Here is a 21,392-nt window from a genome sequence, read left to right as displayed (position 1 = left end):
TGAGTTGATAAATTTGATTTCCATTGATAATGTGTGTGTCATTTTGTTGTCAGCACATTCAACTATGTAAAGAAAAAAGTATTTAATAAGAATATTTCATTCATTCAGATCTAGGATGTGTTATTTTAGTGCTCCCTTTATTTTTTTTGAGCATTGTATAAAATGAATCGTTTGCTTTGATCAAGGAGAGAGAGAGAGCCGAGGGACCTGATATGCTAGGGGAAGGGCCTATGGGCAGGGGTGTATGGAACGCGTTTAGAATGGGTAATTATCTGTGTATTTTTTGTGTGTGACTAGGTCGGATGAGGAGATGCAACACAGCGATCATGTGGATGACCTCACCGTGTTACCCATAATCTCTGCCTTCACCAGCCTGGCCCCCAATTTGTTCATCTCTTCATCTGTGAGGATCGGTACCTCTTCCTCCTCCTCACTCAAACTGTCACTACTGCTGTCAGATCTGAAGACACAGGGAAGAAGTTAAATGAAGCAAAGACAACAAGGCGTACACATTGTAAACATCAGAGACCTGTGTGTGTTCCAGGGATGTCCAAGAGGTTCTACTAACTGTAGTCTTGGCAGCATGGGAATAGACACACCGATCCATCAGGACATTATAGCTGTCCCAGCACTCAACTGCATACAAATAAACAGCTTGTTCTGTTCTCTTCTCCTCCGATGGCTCCCTCTCTCCCTCTCTCTCCCTCTCCCTCTCTCTCCCTCTCTCTCTCCCTCTCTCTCTCCCTCTCTCCCTCCCTCTCTCCCTCTCTCCCTCTCTCCCTCCATCTCCACCCGTCGCTCTTTCTGGTCCATTTCCCTGCTCTCTTCTCCACCGATGGCTCCCTCTCTCCCTCTCTCCCTCTCTCTCCCTCTCTCCCTCCATCTCCACCCGTCGCTCTTTCTGGTCCATTTCCCTGCTCTCTTCTCCACCGATGGCTCCCTCTCTCCCTCTCTCCCTCCATCTCCACCCGTCGCTCTTTCTGGTCCATTTCACTGCTCTCTTCTCCACCGATGGCTCCCTCTCTCCCTCTCTCCCTACAATCTCCACCCGTCGCTCTTTCTGGTCCATTTCCCTGCTCTCTTCTCCACCGATGGCTCCCTCTCTCCCTCCATCTCCACCCGTCGCTCTTTCTGGTCCATTTCCCTGCTCTCTTCTCCACCGATGGCTCCCTCTCTCCCTCCATCTCCACCCGTCGCTCTTTCTGGTCCATTTCACTGCTCTCTTCTCCACCGATGGCTCCCTCTCTCCCTACAATCTCCACCCGTCGCTCTTTCTGGTCCATTTCCCTGCTCTCTTCTCCACCGATGGCTCCCTCTCTCCCTCTCTCTCCCTCTCTCTCCCTCTCTCCCTCCATCTCCACCCGTCGCTCTTTCTGGTCCATTTCCCTGCTCTCTTTCACCCTCCATCCATCTCTAACCACCTCTCCCTCCCCCCTCTTTCTGCCATGTTCTTTCTGATGGCCGTCTTGTCTCAGAAACAGTCTTCTTCTGTCTCGTTCCCTCCAGACTGTTTCTCTCTCACAGATTACCTACACTTCTAAAACGGCACCTTAATGTCACGCTGCAGAGGTTTAAAGGGCTTCTGGGTGCTGGTTTAACTTAATGACTTAGCTAATGATAGAGAGAGAAGGGGGAGCATTAGAGCAAAAAGGACAGAGCGAAAGGAAAGAAAGAGTAAGAGGAATGGGGAGAGATGGGAGTTGAGTTGGGAATAGAGGGAGTGAGGGCAAGAAAAAGAGCGAGAGTAAATATGTAGGAGAGAACGTCTGGTTAATTCAGGGAGTTCCATGGTGAGTGACGTGATAACTGCTGAATGGGTAAACGGTCACCGTGCAGACTGTCACCGTGCAGACTGTGATGAATGGGGGGAATGATTGTGTGTAAACAAATCAAAAAAGGAGAAGGTCAAGTGGAGGAGAGATTAGTGTGAGAGGTCATTTTAAAGTTAGGCTGAAGCGATGGGAAGGTTTTCTCCATCAGTAGACAGGAACAGGGTCAAGGACAGTGTGTGTGTGTGTGTGTGTGTGTGTGTGTGTGTGTGTGTGTGTGTGTGTGTGTGTGTGTGTGTGTGTGTGTGTGTGTGTGTGTAAGCATACTATCTTATTGTCACAGAGAATAAATTACTTCAGGTTCAGAGTTCAGATAATCATCTGTGTATTGAAAGAATGCTTCTACATGTTCAGTCTAGCCAATAACTAAAGATCTCTAGTACCCCTCCAACATATTAACCTGCCCTTGTTATCAACATATTAACCTGCCCTTGTCACCAACATATTAACCTGCCCTTGTTATCCAACATATTAACCTGCCCTTGTTATCAACATATTAACCTGCCCTTGTTATCAACATATTAACCTGCCCTTGTTATCAACATATTAACCTGCCCTTGTTATCAACATATTAACCTGCCCTTGTTATCAACATATTAACCTGCCCTTGTTATCAACATATTAACCTGCCCTTGTCATCAACATATTAACCTGCCCTTGTTATCAACATATTAACCTGCCCTTGTCACCAACATATTAACCTGCCCTTGTTATCAACATATTAACCTGCCCTTGTCATCAACATATTAACCTGCCCTTGTTATCAACATATTAACCTGCCCTTGTTATCAACATATTAACCTGCCCTTGTTATCAACATATTAACCTGCCCTTGTTATCAACATATTAACCTGCCCTTGTTATCAACATATTAACCTGCCCTTGTTATCAACATATTAACCTGCCCTTGTCATCAACATATTAACCTGCCCTTGTTATCAACATATTAACCTGCCCTTGTCATCAACATATTAACCTGCCCTTGTCATCAACATATTAACCTGCCCTTGTTATCAACATATTAACCTGCCCTTGTTATCAACATATTAACCTGCCCTTGTTATCCAACATATTAACCTGCCCTTGTCACCAACATATTAACCTGCCCTTGTTATCCAACATATTAACCTGCCCTTGTCATCAACATATTAACCTGCCCTTGTTATCAACATATTAACCTGCCCTTGTTATCAACATATTAACCTGCCCTTGTTATCAACATATTAACCTGCCCTTGTTATCAACATATTAACCTGCCCTTGTTATCAACATATTAACCTGCCCTTGTTATCAACATATTAACCTGCCCTTGTTATCAACATATTAACCTGCCCTTGTCATCAACATATTAACCTGCCCTTGTCATCAACATATTAACCTGCCCTTGTCATCAACATATTAACCTGCCCTTGTCATCAACATATTAACCTGCCCTTGTCATCAACATATTAACCTGCCCTTGTCATCAACATATTAACCTGCCCTTGTCATCAACATATTAACCTGCCCTTGTTATCAACATATTAACCTGCCCTTGTTATCAACATATTAACCTGCCCTTGTCACCAACATATTAACCTGCCCTTGTTATCAACATATTAACCTGCCCTTGTCATCAACATATTAACCTGCCCTTGTCATCAACATATTAACCTGCCCTTGTCACCAACATATTAACCTGCCCTTGTTATCAACATATTAACCTGCCCTTGTCACCAACATATTAACCTGCCCTTGTCATCAACATATTAACCTGCCCTTGTTATCAACATATTAACCTGCCCTTGTCACCAACATATTAACCTGCCCTTGTCACCAACATATTAACCTGCCCTTGTTATCAACATATTAACCTGCCCTTGTCACAACATATTAACCTGCCCTTGTTATCAACATATTAACCTGCCCTTGTCACCAACATATTAACCTGCCCTTGTTATCAACATATTAACCTGCCCTTGTCATCAACATATTAACCTGCCCTTGTTATCCAACATATTAACCTGCCCTTGTCACCAACATATTAACCTGCCCTTGTTATCAACATATTAACCTGCCCTTGTCATCAACATATTAACCTGCCCTTGTTATCAACATATTAACCTGCCCTTGTTATCCAACATATTAACCTGCCCTTGTCACCAACATATTAACCTGCCCTTGTTATCAACATATTAACCTGCCCTTGTCATCAACATATTAACCTGCCCTTGTTATCAACATATTAACCTGCCCTTGTTATCCAACATATTAACCTGCCCTTGTTATATTAACCTGCCCTTGTCATCAACATATTAACCTGCCCTTGTTATCAACATATTAACCTGCCCTTGTTATCAACATATTAACCTGCCCTTGTTATCAACATATTAACCTGCCCTTGTTATCAACATATTAACCTGCCCTTGTCATCAACATATTAACCTGCCCTTGTCATCAACATATTAACCTGCCCTTGTCATCAACATATTAACCTGCCCTTGTTATCAACATATTAACCTGCCCTTGTTATCAACATATTAACCTGCCCTTGTTATCAACATATTAACCTGCCCTTGTCATCAACATATTAACCTGCCCTTGTCATCAACATATTAACCTGCCCTTGTCATGTCATCAACATATTAACCTGCCCTTGTTAACCTGCCCTTGTTATCAACATATTAACCTGCCCTTGTTATCCAACATATTAACCTGCCCTTGTCATCAACATATTAACCTGCCCTTGTCATCAACATATTAACCTGCCCTTGTCATCAACATATTAACCTGCCCTTGTTATCAACATATTAACCTGCCCTTGTCATCAACATATTAACCTGCCCTTGTTATCAACATATTAACCTGCCCTTGTCATCAACATATTAACCTGCCCTTGTTATCAACATATTAACCTGCCCTTGTCATCCAACATATTAACCTGCCCTTGTCATCAACATATTAACCTGCCCTTGTCATCAACATATTAACCTGCCCTTGTCATCAACATATTAACCTGCCCTTGTCATCAACATATTAACCTGCCCTTGTCATCAACATATTAACCTGCCCTTGTCATCAACATATTAACCTGCCCTTGTCATCAACATATTAACCTGCCCTTGTTATCAACATATTAACCTGCCCTTGTTATCAACATATTAACCTGCCCTTGTTATCAACATATTAACCTGCCCTTGTTATCAACATATTAACCTGCCCTTGTTATCAACATATTAACCTGCCCTTGTTATCAACATATTAACCTGCCCTTGTTATCAACATATTAACCTGCCCTTGTTATCAACATATTAACCTGCCCTTGTCATCAACATATTAACCTGCCCTTGTCATCAACATATTAACCTAACAACATATTAACCTGCCCTTGTTATCAACATATTAACCTGCCCTTGTTATCAACATATTAACCTGCCCTTGTCATCAACATATTAACCTGCCCTTGTCATCAACATATTAACCTGCCCTTGTCATCAACATATTAACCTGCCCTTGTTATCAACATATTAACCTGCCCTTGTTATCAACATATTAACCTGCCCTTGTTATCAACATATTAACCTGCCCTTGTTATCAACATATTAACCTGCCCTTGTTATCCAACATATTAACCTGCCCTTGTTATCAACATATTAACCTGCCCTTGTTATCAACATATTAACCTGCCCTTGTCATCAACATATTAACCTGCCCTTGTCATCAACATATTAACCTGCCCTTGTCATCAACATATTAACCTGCCCTTGTCATCAACATATTAACCTGCCCTTGTCATCAACATATTAACCTGCCCTTGTCATCAACATATTAACCTGCCCTTGTCATCAACATATTAACCTGCCCTTGTTATCAACATATTAACCTGCCCTTGTTATCAACATATTAACCTGCCCTTGTTATCAACATATTAACCTGCCCTTGTTATCAACATATTAACCTGCCCTTGTCATCAACATATTAACCTGCCCTTGTTATCAACATATTAACCTGCCCTTGTCATCAACATATTAACCTGCCCTTGTTATCAACATATTAACCTGCCCTTGTTATCAACATATTAACCTGCCCTTGTCATCAACATATTAACCTGCCCTTGTTATCAACATATTAACCTGCCCTTGTCACCAACATATTAACCTGCCCTTGTCATCAACATATTAACCTGCCCTTGTTATCAACATATTAACCTGCCCTTGTCATCAACATATTAACCTGCCCTTGTTATCAACATATTAACCTGCCCTTGTCACCAACATATTAACCTGCCCTTGTTGTCAACATATTAACCTGCCCTTGTCATCAACATATTAACCTGCCCTTGTTATCAACATATTAACCTGCCCTTGTTATCAACATATTAACCTGCCCTTGTTATCAACATATTAACCTGCCCTTGTCATCAACATATTAACCTGCCCTTGTTATCAACATATTAACCTGCCCTTGTTATCCAACATATTAACCTGCCCTTGTCATCAACATATCAAACATATTAACCTGCCCTTGTTATCAACATATTAACCTGCCCTTGTCATCAACATATTAACCTGCCCTTGTCATCAACATATTAACCTGCCCTTGTTATCAACATATTAACCTGCCCTTGTTATCCAACATATTAACCTGCCCTTGTCACCAACATATTAACCTGCCCTTGTCATCAACATATTAACCTGCCCTTGTTATCAACATATTAACCTGCCCTTGTTATCAACATATTAACCTGCCCTTGTTATCAACATATTAACCTGCCCTTGTTATCAACATATTAACCTGCCCTTGTCATCAACATATTAACCTGCCCTTGTCATCAACATATTAACCTGCCCTTGTCATCAACATATTAACCTGCCCTTGTTATCAACATATTAACCTGCCCTTGTTATCAACATATTAACCTGCCCTTGTTATCAACATATTAACCTGCCCTTGTCATCAACATATTAACCTGCCCTTGTTATCAACATATTAACCTGCCCTTGTCATCAACATATTAACCTGCCCTTGTTATCAACATATTAACCTGCCCTTGTTATCAACATATTAACCTGCCCTTGTCATCAACATATTAACCTGCCCTTGTCATCAACATATTAACCTGCCCTTGTCATCAACATATTAACCTGCCCTTGTTATCAACATATTAACCTGCCCTTGTTATCAACATATTAACCTGCCCTTGTTATCAACATATTAACCTGCCCTTGTCATCAACATATTAACCTGCCCTTGTTATCAACATATTAACCTGCCCTTGTTATCAACATATTAACCTGCCCTTGTTATCAACATATTAACCTGCCCTTGTCATCAACATATTAACCTGCCCTTGTCATCAACATATTAACCTGCCCTTGTCATGTCATCAACATATTAACCTGCCCTTGTTATCAACATATTAACCTGCCCTTGTCATCAACATATTAACCTGCCCTTGTCATTGTTATCAACATATTAACCTGCCCTTGTTATCAACATATTAACCTGCCCTTGTTATCAACATATTAACCTGCCCTTGTTATCAACATATTAACCTGCCCTTGTCATCAACATATTAACCTGCCCTTGTTATCAACATATTAACCTGCCCTTGTCATCAACATATTAACCTGCCCTTGTCATCAACATATTAACCTGCCCTTGTTATCAACATATTAACCTGCCCTTGTCATCAACATATTAACCTGCCCTTGTTATCAACATATTAACCTGCCCTTGTCATCAACATATTAACCTGCCCTTGTCATCCAACATATTAACCTGCCCTTGTTATCAACATATTAACCTGCCCTTGTCACCAACATATTAACCTGCCCTTGTTATCAACATATTAACCTGCCCTTGTTATCAACATATTAACCTGCCCTTGTCATCAACATATTAACCTGCCCTTGTTATCAACATATTAACCTGCCCTTGTTATCAACATATTAACCTGCCCTTGTTATCAACATATTAACCTGCCCTTGTTATCAACATATTAACCTGCCCTTGTTATCAACATATTAACCTGCCCTTGTATCAACATATTAACCTGCCCTTGTTATCAACATATTAACCTGCCCTTGTTATCAACATATTAACCTGCCCTTGTCATCAACATATTAACCTGCCCTTGTTATCCAACATATTAACCTGCCCTTGTCATCAACATATTAACCTGCCCTTGTCATCAACATATTAACCTGCCCTTGTTATCCAACATATTAACCTGCCCTTGTCATCAACATATTAACCTGCCCTTGTCATCAACATATTAACCTGCCCTTGTTATCAACATATTAACCTGCCCTTGTTATCAACATATTAACCTGCCCTTGTTATCAACATATTAACCTGCCCTTGTTATCAACATATTAACCTGCCCTTGTTATCAACATATTAACCTGCCCTTGTCATCAACATATTAACCTGCCCTTGTCATCAACATATTAACCTGCCCTTGTCATCAACATATTAACCTGCCCTTGTTATCAACATATTAACCTGCCCTTGTTATCAACATATTAACCTGCCCTTGTTATCCAACATATTAACCTGCCCTTGTCATCCAACATATTAACCTGCCCTTGTTATCCAACATATTAACCTGCCCTTGTCACCAACATATTAACCTGCCCTTGTCATCCAACATATTAACCTGCCCTTGTTATCAACATATTAACCTGCCCTTGTCACCAACATATTAACCTGCCCTTGTCACCAACATATTAACCTGCCCTTGTTATCAACATATTAACCTGCCCTTGTCACCAACATATTAACCTGCCCTTGTTATCAACATATTAACCTGCCCTTGTTATCAACATATTAACCTGCCCTTGTTATCAACATATTAACCTGCCCTTGTTATCCAACATATTAACCTGCCCTTGTTATCAACATATTAACCTGCCCTTGTTATCAACATATTAACCTGCCCTTGTTATCAACATATTAACCTGCCCTTGTCATCAACATATTAACCTGCCCTTGTCATCAACATATTAACCTGCCCTTGTCACCATATTAACCTGCCCTTGTCATCAACATATTAACCTGCCCTTGTCATCAACATATTAACCTGCCCTTGTTATCAACATATTAACCTGCCCTTGTTATCAACATATTAACCTGCCCTTGTCACCAACATATTAACCTGCCCTTGTTATCAACATATTAACCTGCCCTTGTCATCAACATATTAACCTGCCCTTGTCATCAACATATTAACCTGCCCTTGTCATCAACATATTAACCTGCCCTTGTCATCAACATATTAACCTGCCCTTGTTATCAACATATTAACCTGCCCTTGTTATCAACATATTAACCTGTTATCAACATATTAACTTGTTATCAACATATTAACCTGCCCTTGTTATCAACATATTAACCTGCCCTTGTTATCAACATATTAACCTGCCCTTGTCACCAACATATTAACCTGCCCTTGTTATCAACATATTAACCTGCCCTTGTTATCAACATATTAACCTGCCCTTGTTATCAACATATTAACCTGCCCTTGTTATCAACATATTAACCTGCCCTTGTTATCCAACATATTAACCTGCCCTTGTCATCAACATATTAACCTGCCCTTGTCATCAACATATTAACCTGCCCTTGTTATCAACATATTAACCTGCCCTTGTCATCAACATATTAACCTGCCCTTGTTATCAACATATTAACCTGCCCTTGTCATCAACATATTAACCTGCCCTTGTCATCAACATATTAACCTGCCCTTGTTATCAACATATTAACCTGCCCTTGTTATCAACATATTAACCTGCCCTTGTCATTAACATATTAACCTGCCCTTGTCATCAACATATTAACCTGCCCTTGTCATCAACATATTAACCTGCCCTTGTCATCAACATATTAACCTGCCCTTGTCATCAACATATTAACCTGCCCTTGTCATCAACATATTAACAACTATTAACCTGCCCTTGTCATCAACATATTAACCTGCCCTTGTTATCAACATATTAACCTGCCCAACATTGTTATCAACATATTAACCTGCCCTTGTTATCAACATATTAACCTGCCCTTGTCATCAACATATTAACCTGCCCTTGTCATCAACATATTAACCTGCCCTTGTCATCAACATATTAACCTGCCCTTGTCATCAACATATTAACCTGCCCTTGTTATCAACATATTAACCTGCCCTTGTTATTAACCTGCCCTTGTCACCAACATATTAACCTGCCCTTGTTATCAACATATTAACCTGCCCTTGTCACCAACATATTAACCTGCCCTTGTTATCAACATATTAACCTGCCCTTGTTATCAACATATTAACCTGCCCTTGTTATCAACATATTAACCTGCCCTTGTTATCAACATATTAACCTGCCCTTGTTATCAACATATTAACCTGCCCTTGTTATCAACATATTAACCTGCCCTTGTCATCAACATATTAACCTGCCCTTGTTATCAACATATTAACCTGCCCTTGTTATCAACATATTAACCTGCCCTTGTCATCAACATATTAACCTGCCCTTGTTATCAACATATTAACCTGCCCTTGTCACCAACATATTAACCTGCCCTTGTCACCAACATATTAACCTGCCCTTGTTATCCAACATATTAACCTGCCCTTGTCATCAACATATTAACCTGCCCTTGTCATCAACATATTAACCTGCCCTTGTTATCAACATATTAACCTGCCCTTGTTATCAACATATTAACCTGCATCAACATATTAACCTGCCCTTGTTATCAACATATTAACCTGCCCTTGTTATCAACATATTAACCTGCCCTTGTTATCATATTAACCTGCCCTTGTCATATTAACCTGCCCTTGTCATCAACATATTAACCTGCCCTTGTTATCAACATATTAACCTGCCCTTGTTATCAACATATTAACCTGCCCTTGTTATCAACATATTAACCTGCCCTTGTCATCCAACATATTAACCTGCCCTTGTTATCAACATATTAACCTGCCCTTGTCATCAACATATTAACCTGCCTGCTTGTCACCAACATATTAACCTGCCCTTGTCATCAACATATTAACCTGCCCTTGTTATCAACATATTAACCTGCCCTTGTTATCAACATATTAACCTGCCCTTGTTATCAACATATTAACCTGCCCTTGTTATCAACATATAACCTGCCCTTGTTAACCTGCCCTTGTTATCAACATATTAACCTGCCCTTGTTATCAACATATTAACCTGCCCTTGTTATCAACATATTAACCTGCCCTTGTTATCAACATATTAACCTGCCCTTGTTATCAACATATTAACCTGCCCTTGTTATCAACATATTAACCTGCCCTTGTTATCAACATATTAACCTGCCCTTGTTATCAACATATTAACCTGCCCTTGTTATCAACATATTAACCTGCCCTTGTTATCAACATATTAACCTGCCTTGTCATCAACATATTAACCTGCCCTTGTTATCAACATATTAACCTGCCCTTGTTATCAACATATTAACCTGCCCTTGTCATCAACATATTAACCTGCCCTTGTTATCAACATATTAACCTGCCCTTGTTATCAACATATTAACCTGCCCTTGTTATCAACATATTAACCTGCCCTTGTTATCAACATATTAACCTGCCCTTGTCACCAACATATTAACCTGCCCTTGTTATCCAACATATTAACCTGCCCTTGTCATCAACATATTAACCTGCCCTTGTTATCAACATATTAACCTGCCCTTGTTATCAACATATTAACCTGCCCTTGTTATCAACATATTAACCTGCCCTTGTTATCAACATATTAACCTGCCCTTGTTATCAACATATTAACCTGCCCTTGTTATCAACATATTAACCTGCCCTTGTTATCAACATATTAACCTGCCCTTGTTATCAACATATTAACCTGCCCTTGTTATCAACATATTAACCTGCCCTTGTTATCAACATATTAACCTGCCCTTGTTATCAACATATTAACCTGCCCTTGTCACCAACATATTAACCTGCCCTTGTCACCAACATATTAACCTGCCCTTGTTATCAACATATTAACCTGCCCTTGTTATCAACATATTAACCTGCCCTTGTTATCAACATATTAACCTGCCCTTGTTATCAACATATTAACCTGCCCTTGTCACCAACATATTAACCTGCCCTTGTCATCAACATATTAACCTGCCCTTGTTATCAACATATTAACCTGCCCTTGTTATCAACATATTAACCTGCCCTTGTTATCAACATATTAACCTGCCCTTGTTATCAACATATTAACCTGCCCTTGTCACCAACATATTAACCTGCCCTTGTTATCAACATATTAACCTGCCCTTGTTATCAACATATTAACCTATTAACCTTGTTATCAACATATTAACCTGCCCTTGTTATCCACATATTAACCTGCCCTTGTTACCAACATATTAACCTGCCCTTGTCACCAACATATTAACCTGCCCTTGTCACCAACATATTAACCTGCCCTTGTCACCAACATATTAACCTGCCCTTGTCACCAACATATTAACCTGCCCTTGTCATCAACATATTAACCTGCCCTTGTTATCAACATATTAACCTGCCCTTGTTATCAACATATTAACCTGCCCTTGTTATCAACATATTAACCTGCCCTTGTTATCAACATATTAACCTGCCCTTGTCATCAACATATTAACCTGCCCTTGTTATCAACATATTAACCTGCCCTTGTTATCAACATATTAACCTGCCCTTGTTATCAACATATTAACCTGCCCTTGTTATCAACATATTAACCTGCCCTTGTCACCAACATATTAACCTGCCCTTGTTATCCAACATATTAACCTGCCCTTGTTATCAACATATTAACCTGCCCTTGTTATCAACATATTAACCTGCCCTTGTTATCAACATATTAACCTGCCCTTGTTATCAACATATTAACCTGCCCTTGTCACCAACATATTAACCTGCCCTTGTTATCAACATATTAACCTGCCCTTGTTATCAACATATTAACCTGCCCTTGTTATCAACATATTAACCTGCCCTTGTTATCCACATATTAACCTGCCCTTGTCACCAACATATTAACCTGCCCTTGTTATCCAACATATTAACCTGCCCTTGTTATCAACATATTAACCTGCCCTTGTCACCAACATATTAACCTGCCCTTGTCATCAACATATTAACCTGCCCTTGTCATCAACATATTAACCTGCCCTTGTTATCAACATATTAACCTGCCCTTGTTATCAACATATTAACCTGCCCTTGTTATCCAACATATTAACCTGCCCTTGTCATCAACATATTAACCTGCCCTTGTCATCAACATATTAACCTGCCCTTGTTATCCAACATATTAACCTGCCCTTGTCACCAACATATTAACCTGCCCTTGTTATCCAACATATTAACCTGCCCTTGTTATCCAACATATTAACCTGCCCTTGTTATCCAACATATTAACCTGCCCTTGTTACCAACATATTAACCTGCCCTTGTTATCAACATATTAACCTGCCCTTGTTATCAACATATTAACCTGCCCTTGTCACCAACATATTAACCTGCCCTTGTTATCCAACATATTAACCTGCCCTTGTTATCCAACATATTAACCTGCCCTTGTCACCAACATATTAACCTGCCCTTGTTATCAACATATTAACCTGCCCTTGTTATCCAACATATTAACCTGCCCTTGTCACCAACATATTAACCTGCCCTTGTTACCAACATATTAACCTGCCCTTGTTATCAACATATTAACCTGCCCTTGTCACCAACATATTAACCTGCCCTTGTTATCCAACATATTAACCTGCCCTTGTTATCAACATATTAACCTGCCCTTGTCACCAACATATTAACCTGCCCTTGTTATCAACATATTAACCTGCCCTTGTTATCAACATATTAACCTGCCCTTGTCACCAACATATTAACCTGCCCTTGTTATCAACATATTAACCTGCCCTTGTTATCAACATATTAACCTGCCCTTGTCACCAACATATTAACCTGCCCTTGTTATCAACATATTAACCTGCCCTTGTCACCAACATATTAACCTGCCCTTGTTATCAACATATTAACCTGCCCTTGTTATCCACATATTAACCTGCCCTTGTTATCAACATATTAACCTGCCCTTGTCATCCAACATATTAACCTGCCCTTGTTATCAACATATTAACCTGCCCTTGTTATCAACATATTAACCTGCCCTTGTTATCAACATATTAACCTGCCCTTGTTATCAACATATTAACCTGCCCTTGTTATCAACATATTAACCTGCCCTTGTTATCAACATATTAACCTGCCCTTGTCATCAACATATTAACCTGCCCTTGTCATCAACATATTAACCTGCCCTTGTTATCAACATATTAACCTGCCCTTGTCATCAACATATTAACCTGCCCTTGTTATCAACATATTAACCTGCCCTTGTTATCAACATATTAACCTGCCCTTGTTATCAACATATTAACCTGCCCTTGTCATCAACATATTAACCTGCCCTTGTCATCAACATATTAACCTGCCCTTGTCATCAACATATTAACCTGCCCTTGTTATATTAACAACATATTAACCTGCCCTTGTCATCAACATATTAACCTGCCCTTGTTATCAACATATTAACCTGCCCTTGTTATCAACATATTAACCTGCCCTTGTCATCAACATATTAACCTGCCCTTGTCACCAACATATTAACCTGCCCTTGTCACAACATATTAACCTGCCCTTGTTATCAACATATTAACCTGCCCTTGTTATCAACATATTAACCTGCCCTTGTTATCCAACATATTAACCTGCCCTTGTTATCCAACATATTAACCTGCCCTTGTCATCAACATATTAACCTGCCCTTGTTATCCAACATATTAACCTGCCCTTGTTATCAACATATTAACCTGCCCTTGTCACCAACATATTAACCTGCCCTTGTCACCAACATATTAACCTGCCCTTGTTATCAACATATTAACCTGCCCTTGTTACCAACATATTAACCTGCCCTTGTTATCAACATATTAACCTGCCCTTGTTATCAACATATTAACCTGCCCTTGTCACCAACATATTAACCTGCCCTTGTCATCAACATATTAACCTGCCCTTGTTATCAACATATTAACCTGCCCTTGTTATCAACATATTAACCTGCCCTTGTTATCAACATATTAACCTGCCCTTGTTATCAACATATTAACCTGCCCTTGTCACCAACATATTAACCTGCCCTTGTCATCAACATATTAACCTGCCCTTGTTATCAACATATTAACCTGCCCTTGTTATCAACATATTAACCTGCCCTTGTTATCAACATATTAACCTGCCCTTGTCACCAACATATTAACCTGCCCTTGTTATCAACATATTAACCTGCCCTTGTCATCAACATATTAACCTGCCCTTGTTATCAACATATTAACCTGCCCTTGTTATCAACATATTAACCTGCCCTTGTCATCAACATATTAACCTGCCCTTGTCATCAACATATTAACCTGCCCTTGTTATCAACATATTAACCTGCCCTTGTTATCAACATATTAACCTGCCCTTGTTATCAACATATTAACCTGCCCTTGTTATCAACATATTAACCTGCCCTTGTCATCAACATATTAACCTGCCCTTGTCATCAACATATTAACCTGCCCTTGTTATCAACATATTAACCTGCCCTTGTTATCAACATATTAACCTGCCCTTGTTATCCAACATATTAACCTGCCCTTGTCACCAACATATTAACCTGCCCTTGTCATCAACATATTAACCTGCCCTTGTTATCAACATATTAACCTGCCCTTGTTATCAACATATTAACCTGCCCTTGTTATCCAACATATTAACCTGCCCTTGTCACCAACATATTAACCTGCCCTTGTTATCAACATATTAACCTGCCCTTGTTATCAACATATTAACCTGCCCTTGTTATCAACATATTAACCTGCCCTTGTTATCAACATATTAACCTGCCCTTGTTATCAACATATTAACCTGCCCTTGTCACCAACATATTAACCTGCCCTTGTCATCAACATATTAACCTGCCCTTGTCATCAACATATTAACCTGCCCTTGTCATCAACATATTAACCTGCCCTTGTTATCAACATATTAACCTGCCCTTGTTATCCAACATATTAACCTGCCCTTGTTATCCAACATATTAACCTGCCCTTGTCACCAACATATTAACCTGCCCTTGTCACCAACATATTAACCTGCCCTTGTCATCAACATATTAACCTGCCCTTGTTATCAACATATTAACCTGCCCTTGTTATCAACATATTAACCTGCCCTTGTTATCAACATATTAACCTGCCCTTGTTATCAACATATTAACCTGCCCTTGTTATCAACATATTAACCTGCCCTTGTCATCAACATATTAACCTGCCCTTGTTATCAACATATTAACCTGCCCTTGTTATCAACATATTAACCTGCCCTTGTTATCAACATATTAACCTGCCCTTGTCATCAACATATTAACCTGCCCTTGTCATCAACATATTAACCTGCCCTTGTTATCAACATATTAACCTGCCCTTGTTATCAACATATTAACCTGCCCTTGTTATCAACATATTAACCTGCCCTTGTTATCAACATATTAACCTGCCCTTGTTATCAACATATTAACCTGCCCTTGTTATCAACATATTAACCTGCCCTTGTTATCCAACATATTAACCTGCCCTTGTCACCAACATATTAACCTGCCCTTGTTATCAACATATTAACCTGCCCTTGTTATCAACATATTAACCTGCCCTTGTCACCAACATATTAACCTGCCCTTGTTATCAACATATTAACCTGCCCTTGTCATCAACATATTAACCTGCCCTTGTTATCAACATATTAACCTGCCCTTGTTATCCAACATATTAACCTGCCCTTGTCACCAACATATTAACCTGCCCTTGTCATCAACATATTAACCTGCCCTTGTCATCAACATATTAACCTGCCCTTGTCATCAACATATTAACCTGCCCTTGTTATCAACATATTAACCTGCCCTTGTTATCAACATATTAACCTGCCCTTGTCATCAACATATTAACCTGCCCTTGTCACCAACATATTAACCTGCCCTTGTCATCAACATATTAACCTGCCCTTGTTATCAACATATTAACCTGCCCTTGTTATCCAACATATTAACCTGCCCTTGTTATCAACATATTAACCTGCCCTTGTTATCCAACATATTAACCTGCCCTTGTCATCAACATATTAACCTGCCCTTGTTATCAACATATTAACCTGCCCTTGTTATCAACATATTAACCTGCCCTTGATATTAACCTGCCCTTGTCATCAACATATTAACCTGCCCTTGTTATCAACATATTAACCTGCCCTTGTTATCAACATATTAACCTGCCCTTGTTGTCAACATATTAACCTGCCCTTGTCATCAACATATTAACCTGCCCTTGTTATCAACATATTAACCTGCCCTTGTTATCCAACATATTAACCTGCCCTTGTTATCAACATATTAACCTGCCCTTGTCATCAACATATTAACCTGCCCTTGTTATCAACATATTAACCTGCCCTTGTTATCCAACATATTAACCTGCCCTTGTCATCCAACATATTAACCTGCCCTTGTCATCCAACATATTAACCTGCCCTTGTTATCAACATATTAACCTGCCCTTGTTATCAACATATTAACCTGCCCTTGTTATCAACATATTAACCTGCCCTTGTTATCCAACATATTAACCTGCCCTTGTTATCAACATATTAACCTGCCCTTGTTATCCAACATATTAACCTGCCCTTGTTATCCAACATATTAACCTGCCCTTGTCATCAACATATTAACCTGCCCTTGTTATCAACATATTAACCTGCCCTTGTTATCAACATATTAACCTGCCCTTGTTATCAACATATTAACATCAACATATTAACCTGCCCTTGTTATCAACATATTAACCTGCCCTTGTTATCAACATATTAACCTGCCCTTGTCCCAACATATTAACCTGCCCTTGTTATCAACATATTAACCTATCAACATATTAACCTGCCCTTGTCATCAACATATTAACCTGCCCTTGTTATCCAACATATTAACCTGCCCTTGTTATCCAACATATTAACCTGCCCTTGTTATCCAACATATTAACCTGCCCTTGTCACCAACATATTAACCTGCCCTTGTTATCCAACATATTAACCTGCCCTTGTTATCAACATATTAACCTGCCCTTGTTATCCAACATATTAACCTGCCCTTGTTATCCAACATATTAACCTGCCCTTGTTATCAACATATTAACCTGCCCTTGTTATCAACATATTAACCTGCCCTTGTCACCAACATATTAACCTGCCCTTGTTATCAACATATTAACCTGCCCTTGTTATCAACATATTAACCTGCCCTTGTTATCAACATATTAACCTGCCCTTGTTATCAACATATTAACCTGCCCTTGTTATCAACATATTAACCTGCCCTTGTTATCAACATATTAACCTGCCCTTGTTATCAACATATTAACCTGCCCTTGTCATCAACATATTAACCTGCCCTTGTTATCCAACATATTAACCTGCCCTTGTTATCCAACATATTAACCTGCCCTTGTCACCAACATATTAACCTGCCCTTGTCACCAACATATTAACCTGCCCTTGTCACCAACATATTAACCTGCCCTTGTCACCAACATATTAACCTGCCCTTGTCATCATATTAACCTGCCCTTGTCACCAACATATTAACCTGCCCTTGTCACCAACATATTAACCTGCCCTTGTCACCAACATATTAACCTGCCCTTGTTATCCAACATATTAACCTGCCCTTGTCACCAACATATTAACCTGCCCTTGTCACCAACATATTAACCTGCCCTTGTCACCAACATATTAACCTGCCCTTGTCATCAACATATTAACCTGCCCTTGTCACCAACATATTAACCTGCCCTTGTCACCAACATATTAACCTGCCCTTGTCACCAACATATTAACCTGCCCTTGTCATCCAACATGCATGTCTGTGAATCCTGTTGGAACGCTTCCTTAAATATCCAAGCATGTTAGATGAGTGATTAGTATAGGGGAGAGAGGAAGACAACATTAATTGCTAAACAGTTGGAACAGTGCTGTGGCGACTGTGTATTTGACCTCTGACCTGGATGATGTCACTGCAAGCCTGTTGCTGCTATGACCCTGGTCAGGAGTGGACATGGTTTTCCCAGACTCCCTCTCTTTATCCTGCTCCGATTTTCCTGAAGCAGATCTCTGTCTGGAGCTGCTCTTGCTCCAGGCCGGACAGCTGCTCTTCCGACCCAACTCCTCAATGTCAGACCCAGGTTTCAGGAAACCCATGGAAGCTCGGGCCGGAGCAGGTGCTGACACTCCTAGAAAAGAAACTCATCAGTAGAGTGTGTGTGTGTGTGTATACATATATATATATATATATGTGAGTGCAGAACGAGGTACTACACTCAACTCACCATCATCATCGTCGTCAGCAGGCTTGAGGAAGTGACTTTTCAGAGCTCCGAGGGACAGGGGAGGCTGAATCTGGCCAAGCCCAGAGCCAAGGCTCTCATCCCCACCCCTCTCTCTGGGTCTGTCCCTCTCTCTGCCTCCATCCCTCTCTCTATCCCTGTCACTCGGTCTACCTCCATCCCTCCCTCTGCCTCCAGCTCTCTCTCTTTCCTGGTCACTAGGTCTACCTCCATCCCTCTCTCTGCCTCCAGCCCTCTCTCTTTCCTGGTCACTAGGTCTACCTCCATCCCTCTCTCTGCCTCCAGCTCTCTCTCTATCCTGGTCACTAGGTCTACCTCCATCCCTCTCTCTGCTTCCAGCCCTCTCTCTTTCCTGGTCACTAGGTCTACCTCCAGCCCTCTCTCTATCCCTGTCACTAGGTCTCCCACCATCCCGCTCGCTGTCTCCATCTCTAGCTCTGTTCCTATCCCGATCTCTGTCTCGGTGACGAGCTCTTTCCCTCTCTCCATCTCTTTCACTATCTCTTTCTCCATCCCTCTCTTTCTCTCCAGGTAAGCCCCTACCCTTGTCTGGTCTCCTCCACCTCTCTCTATCCATCCCCACTTCTCCTTTCCTCCACATTCCATCTTCCTGTCCTCTCCTCCATCTTTGTCGGTCTCTCCCCTCTTCCTCTCCTCTCCCTCTTCCTTCCCCCTCTCCTCTCTTGTAGCCATACACAGCAATCTCAGCCTCATACATCCTCTTCTGAAACTTCTCCATGGACTGCATGTGAGAAACACAAACACAAATAATAAACATACACACAGGTGAGCGGTGTGATATGATGTTCCCATGGTGCATTTCAATGTATCTAAGGTGCAGTTCATGAGTTTTCTAACTTTTGACAGACGGAGCGCCGACACTGCATAGAAGGAAATAACCAGGGAGATAGGGAAAGAGTCTGACAGTAGGAACGCGTCGGCAGCAGGAACGCGTCAGCAGCAGGAACGCGTCAGCAGCAGGAACGCGTCAGCAGTAGGAACGCGTCAGCAGCAGGAACGCGTCAGCAGTAGGAACGCGTCAGCAGCAGGAACGCGTCAGCAGCAGGAACGCGTCAGCAGTAGGAACGCGTCAGCAGCAGGAACGCGTCAGCAGCAGGAACGCGTCAGCAGCAGGAACGCTGTCAACGCAGCAGGAACGCGTCAGCAGCAGGAACGCGTCAGCAGCAGGAACGCGTCAGCAGCAGGAACGCTGTCAGCAGCAGGAACGCGTCAGCAGCAGGAACGCGTCAGCAGCAGGAACGCGTCAGCAGCAGGAACGCGTCAGCAGCAGGAACGCGTCAGCAGCAGGAACGCGTCAGCAGCAGGAACGCGCCAGCAGCAGCAGGCAAACGCGTCAGCAGCAGGAACGCGTCAGCAGCAGGAACGCGTCAGCAGCAGGAACGCGTCAGCAGCAGGAACGCGTCAGCAGCAGGAACGCGTCAGCAGCAGGAACGCGTCAGCAGCAGGAACGCGTCAGCAGCAGGAACGCGTCAGCAGCAGGAACGCGTCAGCAGCAGGAACGCGTCAGCAGCAGGAACGCGTCAGCAGCAGGAACGCGTCAGCAGCAGGAACGCGTCAGCAGCAGGAACGCGTCAGCAGCAGGAACGCTCAGCAGTAGGAACGCTGTCAGCAGCAGGAACGCGTGAGAAGCAGGAACGCGTGAGAAGCAGCAGGAACGCGCAGGAACAGCAGGAACGCGTCCAGCAGCAGGAACGCGTCGGCAGCAGGAACGCCAGCCACAGCAGGAACGCCAGCAGCAGGAACGCGTCAGCAGCAGGAACGCGCAGCAGGAACGCGTCAGCAGCAGGAACGCGTCAGCAGCAGGAACGCGCCAGCAGCAGGAACGCGTCAGCAGCAGGAACGCGTCAGCAGCAGGAACGCGTCAGCAGCAGGAACGCGTCAGCAGCAGGAACGCAGCAGCAGCAGGAACAGCAGGAACGCGTCAGCAGCAGGAACGCGTCAGCAGCAGGAACGCGTCAGCAGCAGGAACGCGTCAGCAGCAGGAACGCGTCAGCAGCAGGAACGCGTCAGCAG

General features: G+C 41.5%; 1 protein-coding gene and 1 long non-coding RNA gene across 2 annotated transcripts in view; both read right to left on the bottom strand.

The window, feature by feature from the left end:
• Window positions 1–21,392, bottom strand: part of cwf19l2 (CWF19 like cell cycle control factor 2) — a 56,214-nt gene that overhangs the window by 17,011 nt on the left and 17,811 nt on the right. The window contains exons 9-11 of the mRNA XM_052468889.1: window positions 19,341–20,100; window positions 18,974–19,244; window positions 343–481 (exon numbers count right to left, since the gene is read on the bottom strand). Coding sequence (XP_052324849.1) covers window positions 343–481; window positions 18,974–19,244; window positions 19,341–20,100 — 1,170 coding nt within the window. The remainder of the gene's footprint in view (window positions 1–342; window positions 482–18,973; window positions 19,245–19,340; window positions 20,101–21,392) is intronic.
• LOC127908762 (uncharacterized) lies at window positions 1,332–17,768 on the bottom strand. The gene is made up of 19 exons (XR_008068354.1): window positions 17,743–17,768; window positions 17,412–17,463; window positions 17,161–17,336; window positions 15,688–17,042; window positions 14,911–15,185; window positions 14,484–14,533; window positions 13,577–13,852; window positions 12,994–13,094; window positions 11,463–11,988; window positions 9,281–9,606; window positions 7,939–8,392; window positions 6,377–6,902; window positions 6,192–6,292; window positions 6,017–6,066; window positions 5,316–5,866; window positions 4,925–5,174; window positions 4,304–4,428; window positions 2,556–3,207; window positions 1,332–2,254 (listed from the first exon to the last, which is right to left on the bottom strand). It is a non-coding gene; the product is annotated as an uncharacterized LOC127908762 (long non-coding RNA).

This window comes from Oncorhynchus keta, chromosome 18, assembly GCF_023373465.1.
Source record: "Oncorhynchus keta strain PuntledgeMale-10-30-2019 chromosome 18, Oket_V2, whole genome shotgun sequence".
Taxonomy (NCBI): domain Eukaryota; kingdom Metazoa; phylum Chordata; class Actinopteri; order Salmoniformes; family Salmonidae; genus Oncorhynchus; species Oncorhynchus keta.
This window is presented reverse-complemented; position numbering and strand designations above follow the sequence as displayed.